The sequence below is a fragment of the Lampris incognitus genome, chromosome 7 (genome assembly GCF_029633865.1).
Source record: "Lampris incognitus isolate fLamInc1 chromosome 7, fLamInc1.hap2, whole genome shotgun sequence".
In the NCBI taxonomy this organism is placed as follows: Eukaryota; Metazoa; Chordata; class Actinopteri; order Lampriformes; family Lampridae; genus Lampris; species Lampris incognitus.
In genome coordinates this window covers 30,448,362-30,468,861 of record NC_079217.1, presented here as the reverse complement: position 1 = coordinate 30,468,861, position 20,500 = coordinate 30,448,362, and the positions used below count along the sequence as shown (strand labels likewise).

The window sequence follows — 20,500 nt, the reverse complement described above, 5'->3', positions numbered from 1 at the left end:
TTGGGTACATTCCCCACCACTTCATCCAACTCACTCCAGGATTCTTCTTTCGCTTCCATTGCACACCGAACTTGTGGGGCATATTCGCTGATAATATTCATCAATACACCTTCAATTTCCACCTTCATACTCATCACACTGTTCGACACTCTCTTCACCTCCAGCACACTTTTGACATACTCTTCCTTCAGAATTACCCCTACCCCATTTCTCCTCCCATTCGCACCATGGTAGAAGTGTTTGAACCCAACATTGATGCTCCTGGCCTTACTCCGCTTCCACATGGTCTCTTGCACACACCGTATACCTACCTTTCTTCTTTCCATCATATCAGCCGGCTCTCTCCCTTTACCAATCATACTGCCAACATTCAAAGTCCCGATTCTCACCTCCACACTCCTACACTTCCTCTTCTCCCGCTGCCTCTGGACATGCCTTCCCCCTCTCCTTCTCTTTCGTCCAACAGTAGCATAACTTCCACCGGTACCCTGCTGGCCAACAGTACCGGTGGCGGTCGTTGGTAACCCGGGCCTCGACTGATCCGGTATGGAAGTCCAATTTATTATCCGTATATTTTATTTGGCAAAGATGTTATGCCGGATGCCCTTCCTGATGCAACCCTCCCCATTTATTCGGGCTTGGGACTGGCACTAAGAATGCACTGGCTTTTGCATCCTCAGTGGCTGGGTTGTGGCATTTCATTAGTCTTGGTGGAAAATAACTACAGGAAATTAATTTTTTAACACATGCAAGAAGAGTAAAAGTATATGTATTTGTTTAAACACAAACAACTTCCTCCAACAATTCACACAATTAGTGGTGAAGTGCCATTAATGTATAAAGATGTGCAATAAGACTGAAGATGTTATCCATAAAGCAAGCCTCAGCATAGTCAAGTAAGCCCCCTCTGTTCTGCAGTCGACCGACTGGTGCAACATATTCTGTTTCTACAATGAGAGCTTAGCTGTGCATTTACTGACCCCAAGTTATGTTCAAAAATACAAAGGAACAAGTGGTGCTAAACACAGTCAGGACTGGTTTGTAATGAAGTACAAGTGAAGGCATTATGTATTTAGAATACAGAAATTAAACATCTGTATTCAGCCTGTGTACTGTTTCGAAAACCAGTATCCATATAATCGTTACTTCATAAATTTTGAGGAGAATACTTTTAGAATACTTCCGTCCAAATCAGTGTTGGTGGTATGGGTGGGACAATGTGTTCATGTTTCTTTGTGGATTGGCTTAATCTGCAGTCTGCAACTCAGCAACATAAAACATGTGGAAAACATGTAATTGATTGCAATAGATCTACTCAATGTGTCCTAGTTCATATAGTGCATTTGTTTGTTGTGTGTCTGTGTGCAGTTCCAGTGTGTACATTTGTGCTGCTCTGTCATAACCTACTTTTCATTTATGTCACATGATAATAACAGTAATAACAACTGAAAAGCCTCCCATGGTGAAACTTATACTCCCTGGCATTGGCCCTGCTCTTAAGTAGTCAAGCCTCTACTTCTCCATGTTTCCCCACCTCAGAAAACTATGATTTTTTTTCCAAATCATTGCATGCACACCTGCTACATGCGCCACAAGTCAGTAGAGCAAAACAGTAATTGGCAGGTGGTCAACAACTATATTGACATATTATATATACATATATCCCACGCGTGCCTTTTGAAGATGCCGTTTGTAAATGTAATCTGAATAAGTTACTCTTAAGTATTGTAACCGAATAAGTTACTGATTACATTTAGAAAAGTGTATTCAGTATTCAGGCTCTAAATACTTTTTCATGTTTTCTGCCTAAACCTGAACACAACAGACCCTGCTCCTCGACCCAGGTACTATGACCACGATCAGTCTTCCAAACAATGCATTTTCCCCCCTTTTTTCTCCCCAATTCTACTTGGCCAATTATTCCACTCTTCCGAGCCATCCCGGTTGCTGCTCCACCCCCTCTACCAATCTGGGGAGGGCAGCAGACTACCACATGCCTCCTCCGATACATGTGGAGTCACCAGTCACTTCTTTTCACCTGACAGTGAGGAGTTTCTCCAGAGGGACGTAGCATGTGGGAGGATCACACTATTCCCCCCAGTTCCCCTCCTCCCCGAACAGGAGCCCCAACCGACCAGAGAAGGTGCTAGTACAGCAACCAGGACACATATCCACATCCGGCTTCCCACCCGCAGACACGGCCAATTGTGTCTGTAGGGATGCCCAACCAAGCCGGAGGTAACACGGGGATTCGAACTGCCGATCCCCATGTTGGTAGGCAATGGAATAGACCGCTGCGCCACCCGGGTGCCCCAAAACAATGCATTTATCTCTGTAGCAATGGATAGAAATATATCTTTGAAATAGACAGTTAAACATTTTGGTGTCATTTTGAAGTATATTGAACCATTTGTAACCACCAGTGCTTAAACATGATTTTGACCTTTTTGTGACCTGAACCCAAATAACTCCAAAATGTATTCAGGTCATCTAGAGACCATTTTCCCCATTTGTCCTGACAATGTCATATTATTTGCTGCAGGATTTTATATTTTTCAGTAAAGTTGTTGACAACCCAGGAAAAATGCACTGAAAACAACCTTGGGGTCAGGGTAACAAAGAAGCTCCTTCAAAGAAACTCCAAGAAAATACCTCTGATAATTGCCATTGACCACACTGTGTCTTATTGCCCATCCAGTTAGTTTTTTATATATATATATATATGGGGATGTACCATAAAGAGTTAAAATAAAATATCCTAAACGTTTTCAAAAGAATGAGCGTGACTAAGTGCTACCAAGCAATACTAGGTGGCTACCACCATGTGAGGTTCAAAGGAAGAGCCCTGAAAGAAGGATTGTGGTATACAACAAGCCAAGCACTGAAGCACAGCTCACTGGGAACACAAAAGAGACTAAAAATGTGCGTCTACTTTTTTTTTTCTTTTGTTAGAAAAAAATCAATCTGTACAATGGAGTAAATCCACATACCAGAGGAGTCCAAGAGTTCAAGTATGTCTCTGGTTTTTCCAAGGCTATACTGTTCATATTTGAGCATTAGGTGGTGCCTTTGTGCTTTCTACAAGAACTTAAAAGCTAATTCATTATTTTGTCTCTGTATTGAAAACAATTAATTATGTAGACTGGTATGACAAATGACAAATTTAGATTACATATTAGGCCTTAAAGAGTCTCAGTTTTAAATGTTATTTAACTTTATTGACTTATTGATTAAATGATCAATTAGTTTTTAGATGATCATCAGTTAGTATTTAGATGATCAGTTAGTTGTTAGATGACTAGGAAGGCAGACTGTGCACACTGTGGGCAATATCAACACACCAATCTACTCATATACAGTGTTGCTTGAAAGTTTGTGAACCCTCCAGACAAGGTCACTGTTTTTGTCAAAAACATTAAAATAAGCTTATTACACATACATCCAAATCCCAATTTGTAAAGCACACCTTCCAAATAATGGACACACACACAAAAAGAGATATATTTTCATTATTTAATTCAACAAAGGTGGTTTATTTCACAAAAACTGAAAATTTAACATGTGCAAAAGTATGTGAACCCTTGTATTAGTAGCTTGTGGCTCCTCCTCTTGAGGCCATTACTTCAACCAAACGTCTTCTGTAACCACTAACCAGTCTCTCGCATCTGCTTATGGGGATTTTTGCCCACTCCTCCTTGCAGAACTCAGCCAGTTGAGAGAGGTTGGAGGGACATCTGGTATGTACCAACTTCTTCAGGTCTCGCCACAACATTTCAATTGGATTAAGGTCCGGACTTTGACTGGGCCAATCCAGAGTACGAATCCTCTTTCTCTGAAGCCATTCCTTTGTAGTTTTGCTGGAATGCTTTGGGTCATTGTCTTGTTGCATAATCCATTTTCGTCCCAGCTTCAACTCTCTGACTGATGGCAGGAGATTCTGGTCAAGAATTTGTTGATATGCCGGAGAATTCATGGTTCCTTGGATAATATGGAGTCGTCGAGGTCCAGAAGCAGAAAAGCAGCCCCAGACCTTCACATTTCCACCACCATGCTTCACTGTTGGGAGGAGGTTCTTTTCTTCATATGCAGTGTTGGCCTTTCTCCAAACATGTTGGTTTTGATTGTGACCAAATAATTCTATTTTGGACTCGTCTGTCCAGAGAATGGACTTCCAGATGGCCTCTGGTTTGTCCAAGTGCTCTCTGGCAAAGTTGAAACGGGCAGCTTTGTTCTTTTTTGAGAGCAGAGGCTTCCTTCTAGCAACCCTCCCATGAATGTCATGGTGATTCAATTTTCGTCTGATTGTAGAAGCATGCACATTTGTCCCAGATGCTACCAGAGAGGTCTGCAACTCTCTAGAGGTGATGTGTGGGTTGGCCTTTACCTGATTTATTATTGTTCTGGTGCTTCTGGGTGATAGTTTTGATGGGCGTCCACTTCTAGGCAGAGTTGCTGTCATGTTGAAGGCCCTTCATTTGTAAATTATTTGTCTTACAGTGGATGGATGGAGCTGGAATCTTTTGGAGATGGTCTTATAGCCCTCCCCAGACTGATGGGCTGTCACTACTCTCTTCTTCATGTCCTCGGATATTTCCTTTGCTCTCGGCATTGTTGATTTGTATGAGACCACAGTGGTTTGGTTGGTTTCCTCTCTCTTTTAATTAGTGCAGGCCAAACCCTTTCCCAAGGATATCTCATTTCATTGGTCTGCTTAAATGGTTAATTAAGCACCCAAATGTGTTTCACCACAGTCTGTTACCTGCTTGACTTAACCAATGCAGCTGGGGTTTCACTTACTTTTGCACATACACTAATTCCATGTTTCATGTAGTTTTTGGGCTACTTAAACAAGTCCCACTAAACAAGTACATGCAATTGATAAACATATATCTGACATTTCATACATAAAAACTGGTGATGATAAAATAAGAAAATCATGGTAAAACAACAGAAACATCTAAACTGCTCAAGGGGTTCACATACTTTCAAGCAGCACTGTATTTTCGGAATGTGTGTGTGTGTGGTGTTAGTGTGTGTGTGTGTGTGTTAGTTAGTGTAGATAGCGGGACCGAAAACTAAAGCACTTATGATCCTAATTCTTTTTGGAGGTGGTAGGTATTGTCTCAGAGAGTAAGGGAAAAATCCCAGAAAAATAAAATTATGCATAATTACGCATAAATATGCAAAATATGCATTTTTCTAAAAATGGATAAAAAAAACCACTTTTCTCGGCATTTCAGATGATTCTGAGCATCTTTGATTTTTTTCACCTATATAAAAAAAAATTTCTGGGACTTAGGTTTTGGCATTATGCAAAATATATGCATTTTTGCAAAAATGCACTTATGATCCTAATTTTTTTTGAGGTGGTAGGTATTGTTCCAGAGAGGACCAGAAAAATAGCAGACAATTAAAATATAATTATAATAATTATGCATAATTATGCAAAATATGCATTTTCTAAAAATGGCTAAAAACCACTTTTCTCGGCATTTCAGATGATTCTGAGCATTTGGGGGGAGGGAGTTGGAGTGGGGGGGGTTTAGGGTCAGGGGGAAGGCGGTTAGCTGGCAGGATGAAGAGGAAGGAGATTTCGATGGGTGGATAACCAAACCGCTACATTGTACCGGGGTTCTTCTAGTATAGATTATAATTTATTAAAGGTTGAAGTTCCAACTCTTTTAGATTTACTCAGTGGACGATGGACTTTTTTTTTTTTTTTTTGCAGACCTTGCTTCGGGATGGTCGGAGGGAAAGCACAGTGAGCACGCTTTACTTGTCACCCTCCAACATTGAGACAGGCCAGCAGATCATCTGTAAGGCTACCAACAAGGCAATCCCCAATGGCAGGGAGACCAGTGTCACAATAGACATCCAACGTAAGTATGCTGCTTCTTTAACTCCATCTCTGTCTATTTAATCCTCTTCATTGTGACCCACCACCTCTCTCAATCACCAATAAATTATTGTTTGTTTCGCAAAGTTCCTCAGCAAGTGATCAGTGTACATGTAAAATGTTATCTGACATGTTCACTGTTCATTAGTCAGTCAGTGCTATTTTCCACATGTAGCTGTCACACAGGCATATGTGACAATCCCTCTGTAAGCATCTTGGACTCATTTTAGGCTCTAATGGATATTTACAATTGGCTCCCATTTTGCTGGATGGATGAGGAATCCCTTTTTGATTCGTGTGATGAAATGTTTGAGGGGCTGTTCTTCCAAAATGAATGGGCTTTTTTTCTTTCTTTTTTTTTAGTCCAACTACCTCTCTACTCCGGCACTATGTAAATATGCCCACCTCTTTTATTTCTTTACATGTGCCATCAATCTATGTGATGAGAGCATGGATCATGGATAATTCCCCTCCAAAATAGGCAAAGTAAGCCCAGCGTGCAAAGCACATCAAGCTCAATTGTCAGGGATTTTTTTTTTCAATCAAGAAGTGTTCACAGTGAGAGAGGGGCTCTGAAAAAAAAATTGCATCACTCATACCCTCCTTCAACACCATTAAGTATGACTAATAAGCTGAAAATGCCATTTAGAGAGCCATTACAACTGACGGCCATTTTTTTAAATGACATATGCCACAAGAGGTGTGTTCCAGCATGGCAAGAGTGGACCAACTCAAGCGGGAATGTAGTAAAGATTAAACACTGTTGGCCTTTGCAGCCATTGTAGCTTGTCCACATCTTTTCTCTTAGTTTGGTTGTTTTATAGAATGGCATCGCTAACTCTACCTACATGTAACATGATTTGAGGTTAATACATGCTCTTGAATGCTTTATTTAGCAAAGTGAGTGCCATGGAGTCCAATTAACATTCGAATTAGTATTGGGCTCCTTATATAAATAAAACTATCAAAACATTCATTACATTATGAGCAACAGCTGAGCCAACAGGTTAATGTGCAAGCTGTGTCCCATTTACCATACCTACTCTTAAACTCCCCTCCAAACCCACAGTCACCTCCTCCTTAGCCCCGACAGGTAAAATAGATCATCTCAGTTTATTTAGTTGTGCTTTTTATCATTTGAACAACTCTGAATGCTGACTGGAATGACACTGTTTTGGTCTCAGTAGATTTTAGGAACTGTCTTGCATGCTTATCTTAAATAGAAATACTGAAAAAAATACAAACGTTGAGGCATGTTTGCTGGCTAATTTGTGTCTAAAAAGTAACTAATTAATTTCATCATCAGAAAAGTGAGTAATCCATGCTGGCCAGTTAGGTGACTGGTGTTACTCCTGTAATGCTCACCACCAATATGTATGAATGTAGAAATAATTAGCAAAATGCAAATGCGGTCACCTCACAGCAAGAAGGTCCTGGATTCGAGCCCCGGGGTAGTCCAACCATGGTGGGTCATCCCGGGTCATCCTCTGTGTGGAGTTGGCATGCTCTCTCCGTTTCTGCGTGGGTTTCCTCCGGGGGCTTCGGTTTCCTCCCACAGTCCAAAGACATGTAAGTCAGGTGAATTGGCCATACTAAATTGTCCCTAGGAATGAATGGGTGTGTGTGTGTGTGTGTGTGTGTTGGCCCTGTGATGGCCTGGCTGCCTGTCCAGGGTGTCTCCCCACCTGCCGCCCAATGACTGCTTGAATAGGCTCCAGCATCCCTGTGACCCTGAGAGCAGGAGAAGTGGTTACGTAAATGGATGGATGGGTTCTGTTTCCAAAGCAGTAATTATTAACACATATCTTTTGCATGTGGTAGTTTATTGGACTTGTTGTTAAATTTGGAGTAATTTGTTTAGAAATCTGGCAGCCACTTGAAGAAATACAGGGTGTACTGTAAAGAAGGTGAACCCATAGTAGAACCCAGCCATGCACAGCTCTGTTTCTCGATTGTTACAAGCAAAACAGGTGTTGGATGAATAATTGATGGAGCATCGGCAAGGTGGAGGGCAGCAGACATTGGTCCTCCTCCCTCTCGGGGTGCAGCTAGCTGCTGCATAGGCCTGGCTAGTGCACTACCCCATCCACGGGGGGCAGTGTCCAGGGACAAGCTGGTCATAAATATTGATGAGATGCAGCTTTTGGCATATAGAGATGGGGTGTACTCGGTAAGCAAGAGTAGTAGAGCGTCGACAAAAATCAGACATTGTCACTGGACACACACCACAGACGGGCTCATGCGAAGGCACAAAGGAGATGCATGCTTATGTAGGATTGGACATGTGCATGCACACATACACACACTTGCATCCAGAAAAAAAAAACAGTCATTCAAATTTGGATTTGTCTCCACATCGTTTTATATCTTCTCTTATAGCTCCTATCTTATCTCCTCCTTGTCTCCCTTATCAAAACTTGGTAGCCAGTGCATGGCTAAGCATTTAAGAGGATATTGTGTACAACTATGCCTCCCTCAAATCTTGAGGGGTGCTTAAATCTTATGCCTACAAAATAATCTTGTGAGGCCTACATGCTGAAATAACATGTAGGCATGACTAGCCATCGTCATGCTATAGTTTCAGATAGACAGTGTATGGTGGTGTTAGACTATTTGAAAGTCATCAAATAATGTATAGTAGGTAAAGAGATTACTTGTTCAAAAAAAAAAGAAAAGAAAAAAGCTTATTCCTGTTTGCTTTTGCATGTCCAGGTCTCAGATGTCATTTATTGCTGTGCTTGTGTGCTGTGACAAATATTCAAGGATCAATGGTAGTTAGTCTCTTGCTAATGGCTGCTGTTTGTTCAAATAGGACCCCTCTGTGAACCTGATCTGGTGTGTCTTTGACACAGTGCTGCACACTAAAACCCCTTCTGTTCTTCCAAGATTTGATTGAGTTGTTATTTCTCTGCTAAGGAAAAAGTCTCTCTAGGTCTTTGGGTATTAAGCTCTGTCTGGTCCAATCTGTTGGATTTGAGTAGAAGCAACTGAGAACATAGAATAATAGACTGGAATCAGTCCCCTTTATTTATGTATGGCTGAAAATCTGACACCGAGTGTGTGTGTGTGTGTGTGTGTGTGTGTGTGTGTGTGTGTGTGTGTGTGTTTTAATTTTGTTTAATTATTATATGTTTAAATGTACATATAGAAATTTAATGCTAATTAGCTTAATTACTAAATTGTATTAATTCGACTACCTTCACTTATAGTTTTGCATTACTTTGCCCCAAAAATCTTGTAGATTATTCATACAATGTATATCTACCAGATCTAATGTTACTTTCCCAACACCTGATCCTCTAGAAAAAGGGATATCCAGAACGAATGACAGTCCTAAATTCACTAACTAGTATAGTCATCTCAGTTTGGATTTCACAGTGTGGAACAGAGATTCTCATGTCCATACTTTGCAGACATATTTGTACTCAAACAACTGGGATTACTGTTATTTTAGGTCATTGTGATACAGTGGCTCCCAACCCTGTGCAGACTTGTGCATTTCTGTGCTGTCCCCATTTACACATATGTGTAGTTGCTTGCATGTCCCAGGACGAACATTGTAAATTTTAATTTATTTGTAATGACAGTCATTTCCCTCTAGAGTCAGCTGTTTCACTATTCACTCAGGAAGAATGGTAATGTTAGTGGTGACAAAAGCAGCCGAAATTATTCCAGACTTAATGCACTTTGAAATATTCCTCCTCCCATACACCTATTAACAAATGAGTCCTGTTCAGTCTTGGTCTCAGCCTTTGGGCAGCTCAGATGAGAGTATTTTAAATGCTACCCAGCACAGCTCACATCACTTTAAATTCTAATGCATTTCACAACAGCATTTTAACTTTATCATCACTTTAATACTCATAATAACCACCTCAGCATTTTCTGCGCAACAGAAGTTCATATAAGAGTTATCTGACCCCAGGGTTAGGTAAATTAGCATCTAAATACAGTAAGTACGTGTGGTGTTGCCAAAACGAGAGGGATTAAGAGCCAAAAGAGGTGACTGAGGACCCTGGATAGACTGCTGACTTTAGTTGTCCAAACCAGTCCATTAGCTATCTTTAATTATTTGATAGCAAAGGGCTAGCCACCGCCTTATGCTGTGTTCTGCTGCCACAAGACTTTGGACTTTAACTTACATTGTGCCCTTCAGACTTTTAGTTCAAGTAAACATCTCAACAACAAACCATTCTTGTCAAATTGAAGTTTGATACCTTTAATTTTTGTGTCTGTGTTCCTGCCTGCTTCCAAAAAAAAAAAAAATCTCACAAATTCAGATATTTACTTTCCAGCTGCATGTCTGCAGAGCTTTGACCCACATAGAAACATCCTTTCATACACACAGGAGGACAAGTCAAGCAAAGGGGAACAGAAGAACAATGGGGGGGGAGCAGCGAACGATCCTTACGTGTTTGCATTACAAATAAGCTGAGCCATGTGGGAGGAAAATGAATGGCATTTGTTCAGACTAATTGATAAAGAACATGCAGATGTGCAGGGTGGGGGGTTGGTTGCAGGCCTAGTTAGCTATATGCTCTTGCTGCTTAATCAAGCAGCTAATGGCAAATTCCTATGAGAAAGAAAGAAAAGGGGAGAGAGAGAAGGGAAGATACTGTACGTCTGAGAAAATGTCTGAAAGAAAAGAAAATGATTCAAACATAAAGGAAGAGCTCAATATTTAGTGCACCCCAGATAAAACAACATAATTCCCCCAGGGAAAAAAACTAAACAAAAACATTAATATGCAACTTATTTGCAGTTCACAAAAAGCATGGCGTTTCCAAAACATGTTGGCTGAAAACGTTTTGCCACACACCTACATATGATTGTGCGTCAACAACGTAGTGCAACGTGCATGGATAAGTAGACACGTTGGTCCTTGACTAACGGATCGGACCCTTTAGTCGACTGGTTAACGTTGTCGCTTGCAGAGTGGGAGATACGAGATCACGTCCCGGCTGTGGTGGTTCCTGGACTGCCCCCCGAATTCGCTACATTGGGGGCACTTACGCTTCCAGTGGCCTTACGGTCTCACCATCCCACTTCTGGCACCAATGTAGCGAATTCGGGGGGCAACCACAGGAACCGTCGCCACAGCCGGGACGCGAACCCGTATCTCCCACTCCGCAAGCGACAAACCAGTCGACTACCCTTTAGTCGAGCGGTTAGGGATGTCTCCCGCGGTGCGGGCGATACGGGTTCGCGTCCTGGCCGCGGCAGTTCCTGTGGTTGCCCCCCGAATTCACTACAGTATCAAAAGTTTTTTTTTTCGTTTTGTTTTTTAATATTACTTTACAGATGGTTAAATTTAGGTATTAAGACAGAGATGTTTAAATGTATTTATTAATTTTTTGGGGGGATTTTTCTCCCAATTTTCTCCCGACCGCTTCCGGCATGGGAAGATGACAGCGCGAATTCAGGTTCGCAGCAGCCGCACCCAATACCGTTGTTTGAAAATGGTGGCGCGAATTCAAATTTGCAGCGGCCTGACCCAGTATTGCCAATACAGTGTATTTGTCCACGTCTTCGTCTACGTTTTTGTCTTTGTTTGTTGGCTGGGAGAGCTTGGTCTGCTGCACTGTTGGCCCAGGGACCGCAGCCTTTGCCCGGAGCTGCACCCGAGGAGGTAACACCCAGGGCGGTCTAACAGGACATGGAAGCGGGGCAGGCTAAGCTAACTGCTAGCCCATGCAGACCAGCAGTTCCGATAACACCGAGGGCAGTCTGGTGGCAGCCTAACCTGGTGTTGACTGGTGTTTTTGATGTCGTCGTGTGGAGTGCAAGGAGGTGTGTCAAGGGTGTCTGGCTGGGAGAGTTGGCACTGGATCGGCTGGGAGGGCTTGGTCTGCTTCGTCCAGTTGCCACAGGGATAACGGCCCGTACCTGGAGCTGCGCCCGAGGAGGAAACACAGAGGGAAAACTTGACGGGGGGCTTAATCGGGGCAGGCTAGGCTAACTGCTAGCCCATGCAGACTGGCAGTTCCGACAGTCGTCCTGGTTGGTGTATGTTCCCTTGGACAGTGATTTTTTTTTTTTGTAGTTCTTGAATGTTTTTGTCTGTATGTTGCACTGCTGTGGGCTGGGGAAACGGCATTTCGTTTAATTTCATGTGCGCAAGTACATGAGGTGAAATGACAAATAAAGTGTTCCTGGTTCCAATTGTACTTGGCCAATTATCCCACTCTTCCAAGCCATCCCGGTCACTGCTCCACCCCCTCTGCCTATCCGGGGAGGGCTGCAGACTACCACATCCCTCCTCCGATACATTTGGAGTCGCCAACCGCTTCTTTTCACCTGACAGGAGTTTTGCTGGGAGGATCACGCTATTCACCCCAGTTCCCCCTCCGCCTGACCAACCAGAGGAGGTGCTAGTGCAGCGACCAGGACACATACCCACATCTGGCTTCCCACCCGCAGACACGGCCAATTGTGTATGTAGGGATGCCCGGCCAAGCAAGCCGGAGGTAACACAGGGATTTGAACCGGTGATCCTTGTGTTGTTAGGCAATGGAATAGACCACCAAGCCACCCGGACGTCCTGGGAGATGGTTAAATTTAGGTACAGTTTGGTGTGGCTAAGGTTCGGTTAAGGATCTGGGAGATTGATCATAAATCATAATTGTGTTTACTGTACCTTTCTAGTAATAAATTTCCATTTCCCATAGAATATTTCCTTTGTTTTTGTTTTTTCAGTAATCAACTCCTGCATTGGTCTGTTTTTTTCCTGGTTTAGTGGCTTTGAATGGAGTCACTGTGACCAGATGATCATTTGTTGTTTTAACTATACTGACTGCCAAAATTGGGCTTACTGCACTTTTGCTTGTTCCCCTGTTTAATTTGTTGTTGCACATGCCTCTAACATCCGTCAAAACAAACCCGACAGAAATGTTAATTAAAAGAAATATTAGGGCTTCCCAAAGTTCTCTTGTTGTGAACTCAGCTCTGCGTACCACCATGCTAAATGTGTATTTCTGAATAGACTCTCACTGAGGCACTATAAAGAATAAATTCCAACATAACAATAGAGCTTAAGGCCTAGGAACCTTTCTTTTCCAGGCCTGCCTTAATCCTTGGATGACCTGCAAGCATGATTTGTGATATGGATTTGTGTCATTATCTGGCTAATTTGGAATCCCTTTTCATGTGTGGTAGTGTTAGTGTTCTACCTGTTGCACACTTAGACTAATAGCAATTGAGATGAATTTTACTCTGGGCTATGATATGATTATTATTCAGTGCTCTGAGATGCCTGTAGGTGGACACAAATATATCTGCTAATTACTGACTCTATTGCAAGTACCTTTGGACAAAAGCGTCTGTTAAATGAGAAAAGTTAATGTGAAAATGAAAAGCGAAACGTCTGCTCGCACTGAATGGACTGAAGTAAATCTGTTCTCTGTGGCTCAATAAATCCTAAATAAGGTGCAGGACCTTAAGGGGTGCAATATTCTATACCCATCTCAAATAGTCCATTCCATCAACCAGGAGAAAGGGTGTCCATATTGCTGGGGCTATAAAGAACAAGCTCGTGCAGCTTCCTCATCCCTCTGAAGCAGTCAGCCCTTCCAAAGCTTGAGGCTGGTCCTTCTGGAGAACAGCTGTGTACAATGACCTGGAGAGATGGAAATTGAGCTTTAAGAAAGGGAAAGTGCCATTAATGTTGGCACTAACTCTAGAACACAGAGATGTTGGGGGATTGTTCCAAAAATGCCATCTGCTCTACGCTTTGAACTAACCGATCAAAAGCTGTGGACCAACTATAACCCCCCCCCCCCCATTCACACTGTTGTTTTCAGCAAAGCCATCATCAGTGTCGCTATCCCCCTATCCATTTATCAATCCATCCATCCATGCCTATACCATCATCCTCTACCTCTCTCTTGACAAATCGCAGGAATTAACGGGCTTGCACATTGATGTGCTGCCACCCGCCATTTCAAATGAGCTCAGCAGCTCATGCATTTATACATCAAATTGACAAACAGACTTCTTTATTAAACATATGTCTATCATCTTTGAAGGGTCAAAGATGGGACAAGTGACAGCTCTTGATCCACCTGCAGAGCTTCTCTTGGCAGACTTTTTGGGAGTTGTCATTCCTCTGACCCCATTTGGCTGACATCCTCAGCGGAGATGACACTATCTGCCAAACAGCTCATCTTAGAAATCAATGTAAAAGGTTTGCTACATCTTTTTCTTCAGAGGAAGTCATTGAGGTCTCGTTTAGGGAGTGTTGGCTGTTGCACCTTAATCACCCTAAAAGGATTCCTTACCCTGATTAGTAATGATAGAAATGACAGTAATGAGCTCCGGTGTCACAAGTAATCTCTTGGCAGGCACCAAAAAAAAGAAAGGAAAAAGAAAATTAAAGAGAATTACCATAGAACAGCCATTTTGGCAACAGGGCCGGTAGTTTAACTTGCTCATTACTGTGACTATGTGTCTAATACCGCTGCCACCACCTCCAGTTCGCTTTCTTTCCTTTTCTCTCTGGATCTCTCTTTTTGTTTTATTACCACCTCCTCTTCTGCCACATCTGTCAGTTTGCCCCTGGAGTTCTCCCTGCACATCTTTTTGTCCCCCTAATTAAGTGTAACTGTGGCTGAAACACCTACCTGGCTGCTAACACTGCTGCTCACAACTTGAATAGGTTTCCCGGTTTGTCATGACTCACACCCACGGGCACTGACATATGCACACATGCCCCACCACAACACAAACATGCACTGACACCAGCAAATACAGACATATGCGCGTGCGTGTGCGTGCACACACACACACACACACACACACACACACACACACACACACACACACACACAACTGGCTATTCACTACTTGGAGGGGTTTGCTGGGTCACTGCAGCCCTGAATCCTCCTGGATCCTCCATGTTGTCATTTGCTTAGCTGGCCCAGGGAGACCTAACACAGGTAGTGCTTGTGGATTTGAATGTGTAAGGATAGGTACGGAGGCAGGGGGGCAGGGGCGGGGTTAAGGAACACTGTCCTTAATAAAACAGTATCACAGATGACTTTATGTGTGTATCTTTGTTCATTTTTGTTTTACATTTTTTTCTGAGTATTGGTGTGTGCATGTGTCTGTGTTTGTGAGTGTGTTCTTGCACTTCTATCTTTGTGAAAATTTATTTGCGTTTTTAACCATGAGAATGACAATATTTTTGCAATTTCGTCCCCACTTCTTTAAGAACAATTTTAGGGTTAGGATTTGGTTTTAGAGTTAAAGTTAGAATTAGGATATGGTTAAGGTTAAGCATAGCTATGTAATGATAAGGGCTAGGAAAACTATGCAGTGAATGAGGCTTCCTCACAAAGGTAGAAGTACAAGAATGTGTGTGTGTAGGAGAGAGAGAGAGAGAGAGAGAGAGAGAGAGAGAGAGAGAGAGAGAGAGAGAGAGAGAGAGAGAGAGAGAGAGAGAGAGAGAGAGAGAGAGAGAGAGAGAGAGAGAGAGCGAGCGAGAGGAGGATGGACCACCACCCCCTAGGGTTTTGTGGCAGCTGAGCCAGCCCAAAGCATCTGCATAGCCACAGGGTAAAAGCCAGCTTCCGTTCACTTCGTGCCCACATAGGGACACACACACACAGACAAACACATACACACACGTGCATGAGCACGAACAAACACACACACGCTCATATGCAGTCACACAGTACAACAGAAAATCCCTTTGTTATAACGAAATGTGGTTTTGTGTATATTTGACTTTGTTACAGTAGTGTTGATTTTTGTCTTTAGTTCTCTGCAGGTCTTTGTGCTCACCGCTGTTCCTTATCTAGATCTAAACACAGTTTCTGCTCATTACATTAAGTATTATTGAACATAAAGCACATAGACTCATAACATCATCCAAATAGTCTGCTGCAGCTCTTACTGCTGTTGCTGCAACACCAGTACCCTAGTTTCCACCAGTACCCTAGAAGGCATAAGTAATGATCTACTGAAATGAGGTGGAAGGAAACAGTCTTACTAATTGCCCCAAACAACCCCAAACTACCTCAAACAATGACAATTATATTGAACTGTGGTAACTATGATGGAATTTGGCAATTTGAGGTTTGCTCCATTTTACAAATAAATCTTGAAAAATGCACAATGACATGTTAAATACACTCATATCTTATACTGCTAAGATGATACACTATGAAAGAAAATCTCTGAATCAGAAACCAGTAATCTGCTGATTGACACATTTAACAGTTACCTGTAAACTGGAGTAAACAGGACTCCTCAAATTGCCGAATTCCATCATAGTTACCACAGTTCATTTGATAATATTGTTTGAAGTATGTGTGCAGATAGTTTGGGTTTGCTTTGGGCTGTCTGGGGTATAGTTTTGGGGTTGTTGGTGGTACTTCATACAAGATGTACAGGCTTCACAGGGCTTTTTCATATTAGGTTTTAAACAATCACGGTTTCATCGCTTTCATCTTTCTCTTTTCTTTTTAACACAAGTATCTTATGTTGTGTGTAGACAGCATGGCCAACCCACACAGACTACTAGTGAGAATATAAAATATCTTTCACCAGCTGGACCGTTGTTAGATTCATGTTCTGTTTTTCCTGTAGGAGAGAAACTCTAAATTTAATTTGTCAAATCACAGTTAGCATGGATGTGATATTGATGGGTTTGGGAAAATTAAGGCATACTCAGAACTGTTTAAAATAAAGGGAGGGTCTATTCCATTGCCTACCAACATGGGGATCGCAGGTTCAAATCCCCGTGTTACCTCTGGCTTGGTTGGACATCCCTACAGACACAATTACCTGTGTCTGCGGGTGGGAAGCCAGATGTGGGTATGTGTCCTGGTCGCTGCACTAGCACCTCCTCTGGTCGGTTGGAGCACCTGTTCGGGGGGGTAAATAGCATGATCCTGCCACGTGCTACGTCCCCCTGGCGAAACTCCTCACTGTCAGGTGAAAAGAAGCGGCAGGTGACTCCACATGTATTAGAGGAGGCATGTGGTATGTGGTAGTCTGCAGCCCTCCCCGGATCGGCAGAAGGGGGTGGAGCAGCGACCGGGAAATCTCGGAAGAGTGAGGTAATTGGGTGGGTACAATTAGGGAGAAAAAGGGGGAAACCCCCCTAAAAAAAAAGAAGGGCGCCATGTGTGTCCATACTGAGGGTTCATCTGGACTGACATGCAGCAACAGGAGGAGGACGGCATGTATGAACCTGCTGGCTGAAGGAAACAAAGCTGCTAAGAAGCTGCAACTTTTCAAAGCTTTTTGAAAAGTGGCACCAAGTATTTTGAACTGTGTGTAACATTTGGGAAATAAATAAAAGAAAAAAAAGACAATCGGAGAATGTGTTTGTTTTTAAAACACAGTTCTTTAATTACTAAGTTTCAAAAAATCCTCTGAAAAATCACTACTTTGTTTTTCCAGACACCATAATAACAGCTACTTTTGTTCAGATGTGAATCTTTGAATGAATTTCAATTAAAGACAAGCCTGTTAATGTGTATTTAAATTAAGTAAATACGTAGAATTCAGGCGCCGAGTACACAGAAATTAAACTAAACGGACAAAAGCTGCAACTGTGGAATCCATTAACCCAAAAAGCACATTTTAATGAGTTTTTCCTCTTTTATCAGTTAGCTTTTCATCATCTGTGGTTTTGTTTTATCCAACTTTTGTTCTTGTACAATCCATGTTGCTGAATAAGGTCGGATAAAGCAATGAGCCCCAGGAAGTTTAGACGATCCCGGTATTTTATTTCTGTGATAAATTAACTTACAGCTGTCTGAGTTATCCTGATGCATACTCTAATATGATACACTTAATTAAAAAGCTAAATCACATTGAATTAGACAAAAGAAATTAGAAAATAAAAACAGATATTATTCAAAAAGTCGCTATTGGACATTGGTGTGCTATGATTTTGCAGTCTCGATTTGAAGCTCTAAAAGAAATATACCAGAAATCCTTTTAATGTTTGCATACTAGACAAATTACTTTACCTACTTTCAATTCATGCTGTGAGTCTGAGGGGTAAATAATTGGAGTAAGGACTATTTGTTTCACAGGGAGTGGGGATGACAAGGGAATTAACATGTATATTTGCAAAGCATTATACACCTTTCTAATTTAGTATAAATTAAGGTGCTGTGTGTTTTTAATTAACATATGCTGTGTAATTGTTATTTTAAGAAATGTACCTATCTCTGTGGTTGTTCATTACTTCAAATATAATGCAGTACATTGTAGCTAGTTAAGCTTTTTTTAAATTATTTCCTATTTACTAATTGACAATCATCTGGAGACTGATTTTCAAGTCAAGTTACCTTTGGATTTGCTGTTTTATCACCTTTTTATGTTGCTAATGAACGTTGAGAGGAAAGGAAAAAAAAAAGATGTGGAAAAAGCAACTTCTCTCCACACCCGTGAACATGTCCCATACACCAGTATATTGCTGTATAGCTGTACATACGAGGCTGCAAAGTTGTGATATGAAAAAATTAGTTTGACTCCATGAAGAATAAGTTGGACTGATTGTGTAAAAGCGATTTGAGTTATTTTGAAGGGGTCCCTCTTTGTTTGGATGCATTTCCTGTCTGAATAATGTGTAATAAGCATCATTTTCACTATGGTCTTTAGGTGTTTTATCAGTCACCTAATGATTGAATCCGCGAGCACACATGCACATGATTGATTGATGATTATGTCCAATGTCAGAGGATGTACACAGAATGTTTGGCTTGGGCTTACTGTTAACTCGTCCATATTTTTGATTGTGTCTGTTTGTGTGCGTATTTCAGATCTGCCACTTGTCAACCTGACGGTGGAGCCTCAGCCCATTCTGGAGGGAAACCTTGTGAAATTTCACTGCTCAGCAAAGGCCAATCCCCCCGTCACCCGCTACCGGTGAGACCAGCCACCGTCCCTAACCTTTACCCTTCCCCGGACAATCTCTCTACCAGGAATGCACTCACATCACCACATCCATCTGTCCAGCCACTTACCCGTCCATTCTTCCAATCTTCCAACAATTTATCAATCAACCAACCTATCCAACCTATCCATCTTTCTTCCCACTCTATTTCTTTTTTCTTCCTCTTCCTCCTCACACATCTGCATTGTCTGTAAAACTGTTGCGACTTTCTCAAGGAGATCTGTTTCAACAAACAATTGTGTTGATTGTATGGCATAATCCATCATAAAGTACCTTGCAATGAAAAATAAAAACACACAAGATAAAACAGAAATATTGGAATTAACTTCAAATTGTAAAGTGGTACTGAGGCCTAGTCTGATGAATGATGTTAGTGGATAATGCACTTTCATATTAAGTCAAATGTGGCATTTTGTTATTGTTATTATAAATCATTGTCAGACACTTAATGATGCAACTGCATATCATATACAGTCATATCTGCCCACATTTTGAAATGAAAAGCAATGAAACACTGTCAGTGAGAACCATACTGAAAGAAATGAATGAAAATGCATCACACAGAATCCATCTTGGATGCCTTGTGATGTTGCGCTGGGCTGCAGCAAATGAATGCCATGATTTGTTGGAAGGCATTTTGCATTGATGCAGTATTATCTACCTTGAACATTAAATGTCCATCACTGTGTCTAGGGCAAAACCTGGAAATATTTCTAACTATCCTCCTCGACAATGATGTATTGCATCAGATGAGGTTGTCAAGGCGACAGTAGTGCAGGAATCAGGTCGTGCGCCACAGTGTAATAAGGCGGCGCCCCAGCAGCTCAACAGTATTTTGAAATGTTTGTGGTGCTATGTTAAGCGAGAAACGATGCATTTACACAAGTGAGTGAGCTTGAATTTGGTCTTATCATGTCTCATGTTGTGCCTCATTACGGTCTACATGGTTAAATTGCACCTAAAAAAAGGCTGGAAGTGGAGGAATTACAAAACCACAACATTTTGGTAAGTCCAACACAACTGACTGAGTTCATAGGCAATTTTAAATTTGACTAAAGGTATCAAACATAAAAAAAAAAAAAATAAGATAAAAAAAAAAATGCCAAAGCCTTCTTGAAAGGATATCTGAACTGCTTCTCTTCCTTCACTGTTGATATTTCCCTTCAAAATGTAGTACTGAACAGCAAAAATATGATCACATAGGCTAACACCTTCTTATTCAGTTTTGCTGCCCTTCGGTGTTAAATACAATTCAATACAACCCCATTTAGTATTGTTCAGCTAAATAAACGGTATCTTTCATCCAAATGCACTTATCAAAATTTGATCCAAGGAGTTTTCATGTATGCAAGGACAAACACTTTTTACCCATGAAAGTGAAAACCCAGAGATGAAAAGTTTTCAATCACATCTAGATATTTTGTGTAGTGATTTGCACTGCATTTTGCACTGAAAAAATAGCATTACACAGTATGTATTATCGAAAAAAATGTATGTGGCCTTGTACAAGTGCTACGCTGAAGTGATTTATCAAGACATGGTTTACTGTGTGGGAGGTTTTTAAAGACAGAGTGAAGAATAAGTGGAATTAAATCGATAGCAAAAGAAATTGGCCAGCACAGAACCTTGTAATGGTATTGGGAAATGAAATGGATGTAAGACACACAGGTGGAAAAACAGAGCTGTTGCTT

The 20,500-nt window shown here is 41.6% G+C and overlaps 1 protein-coding gene across 1 annotated transcript in view; it reads left to right on the top strand.

Annotated features, from left to right (window-relative positions):
- The window catches only part of kirrel3b (kirre like nephrin family adhesion molecule 3b), a 137,357-nt gene that overhangs the window by 76,033 nt on the left and 40,824 nt on the right, over window positions 1-20,500 (top strand). The window contains exons 5-6 of the mRNA XM_056282841.1: window positions 5,729-5,879; window positions 18,676-18,781. Coding sequence (XP_056138816.1) covers window positions 5,729-5,879; window positions 18,676-18,781 — 257 coding nt within the window. The remainder of the gene's footprint in view (window positions 1-5,728; window positions 5,880-18,675; window positions 18,782-20,500) is intronic.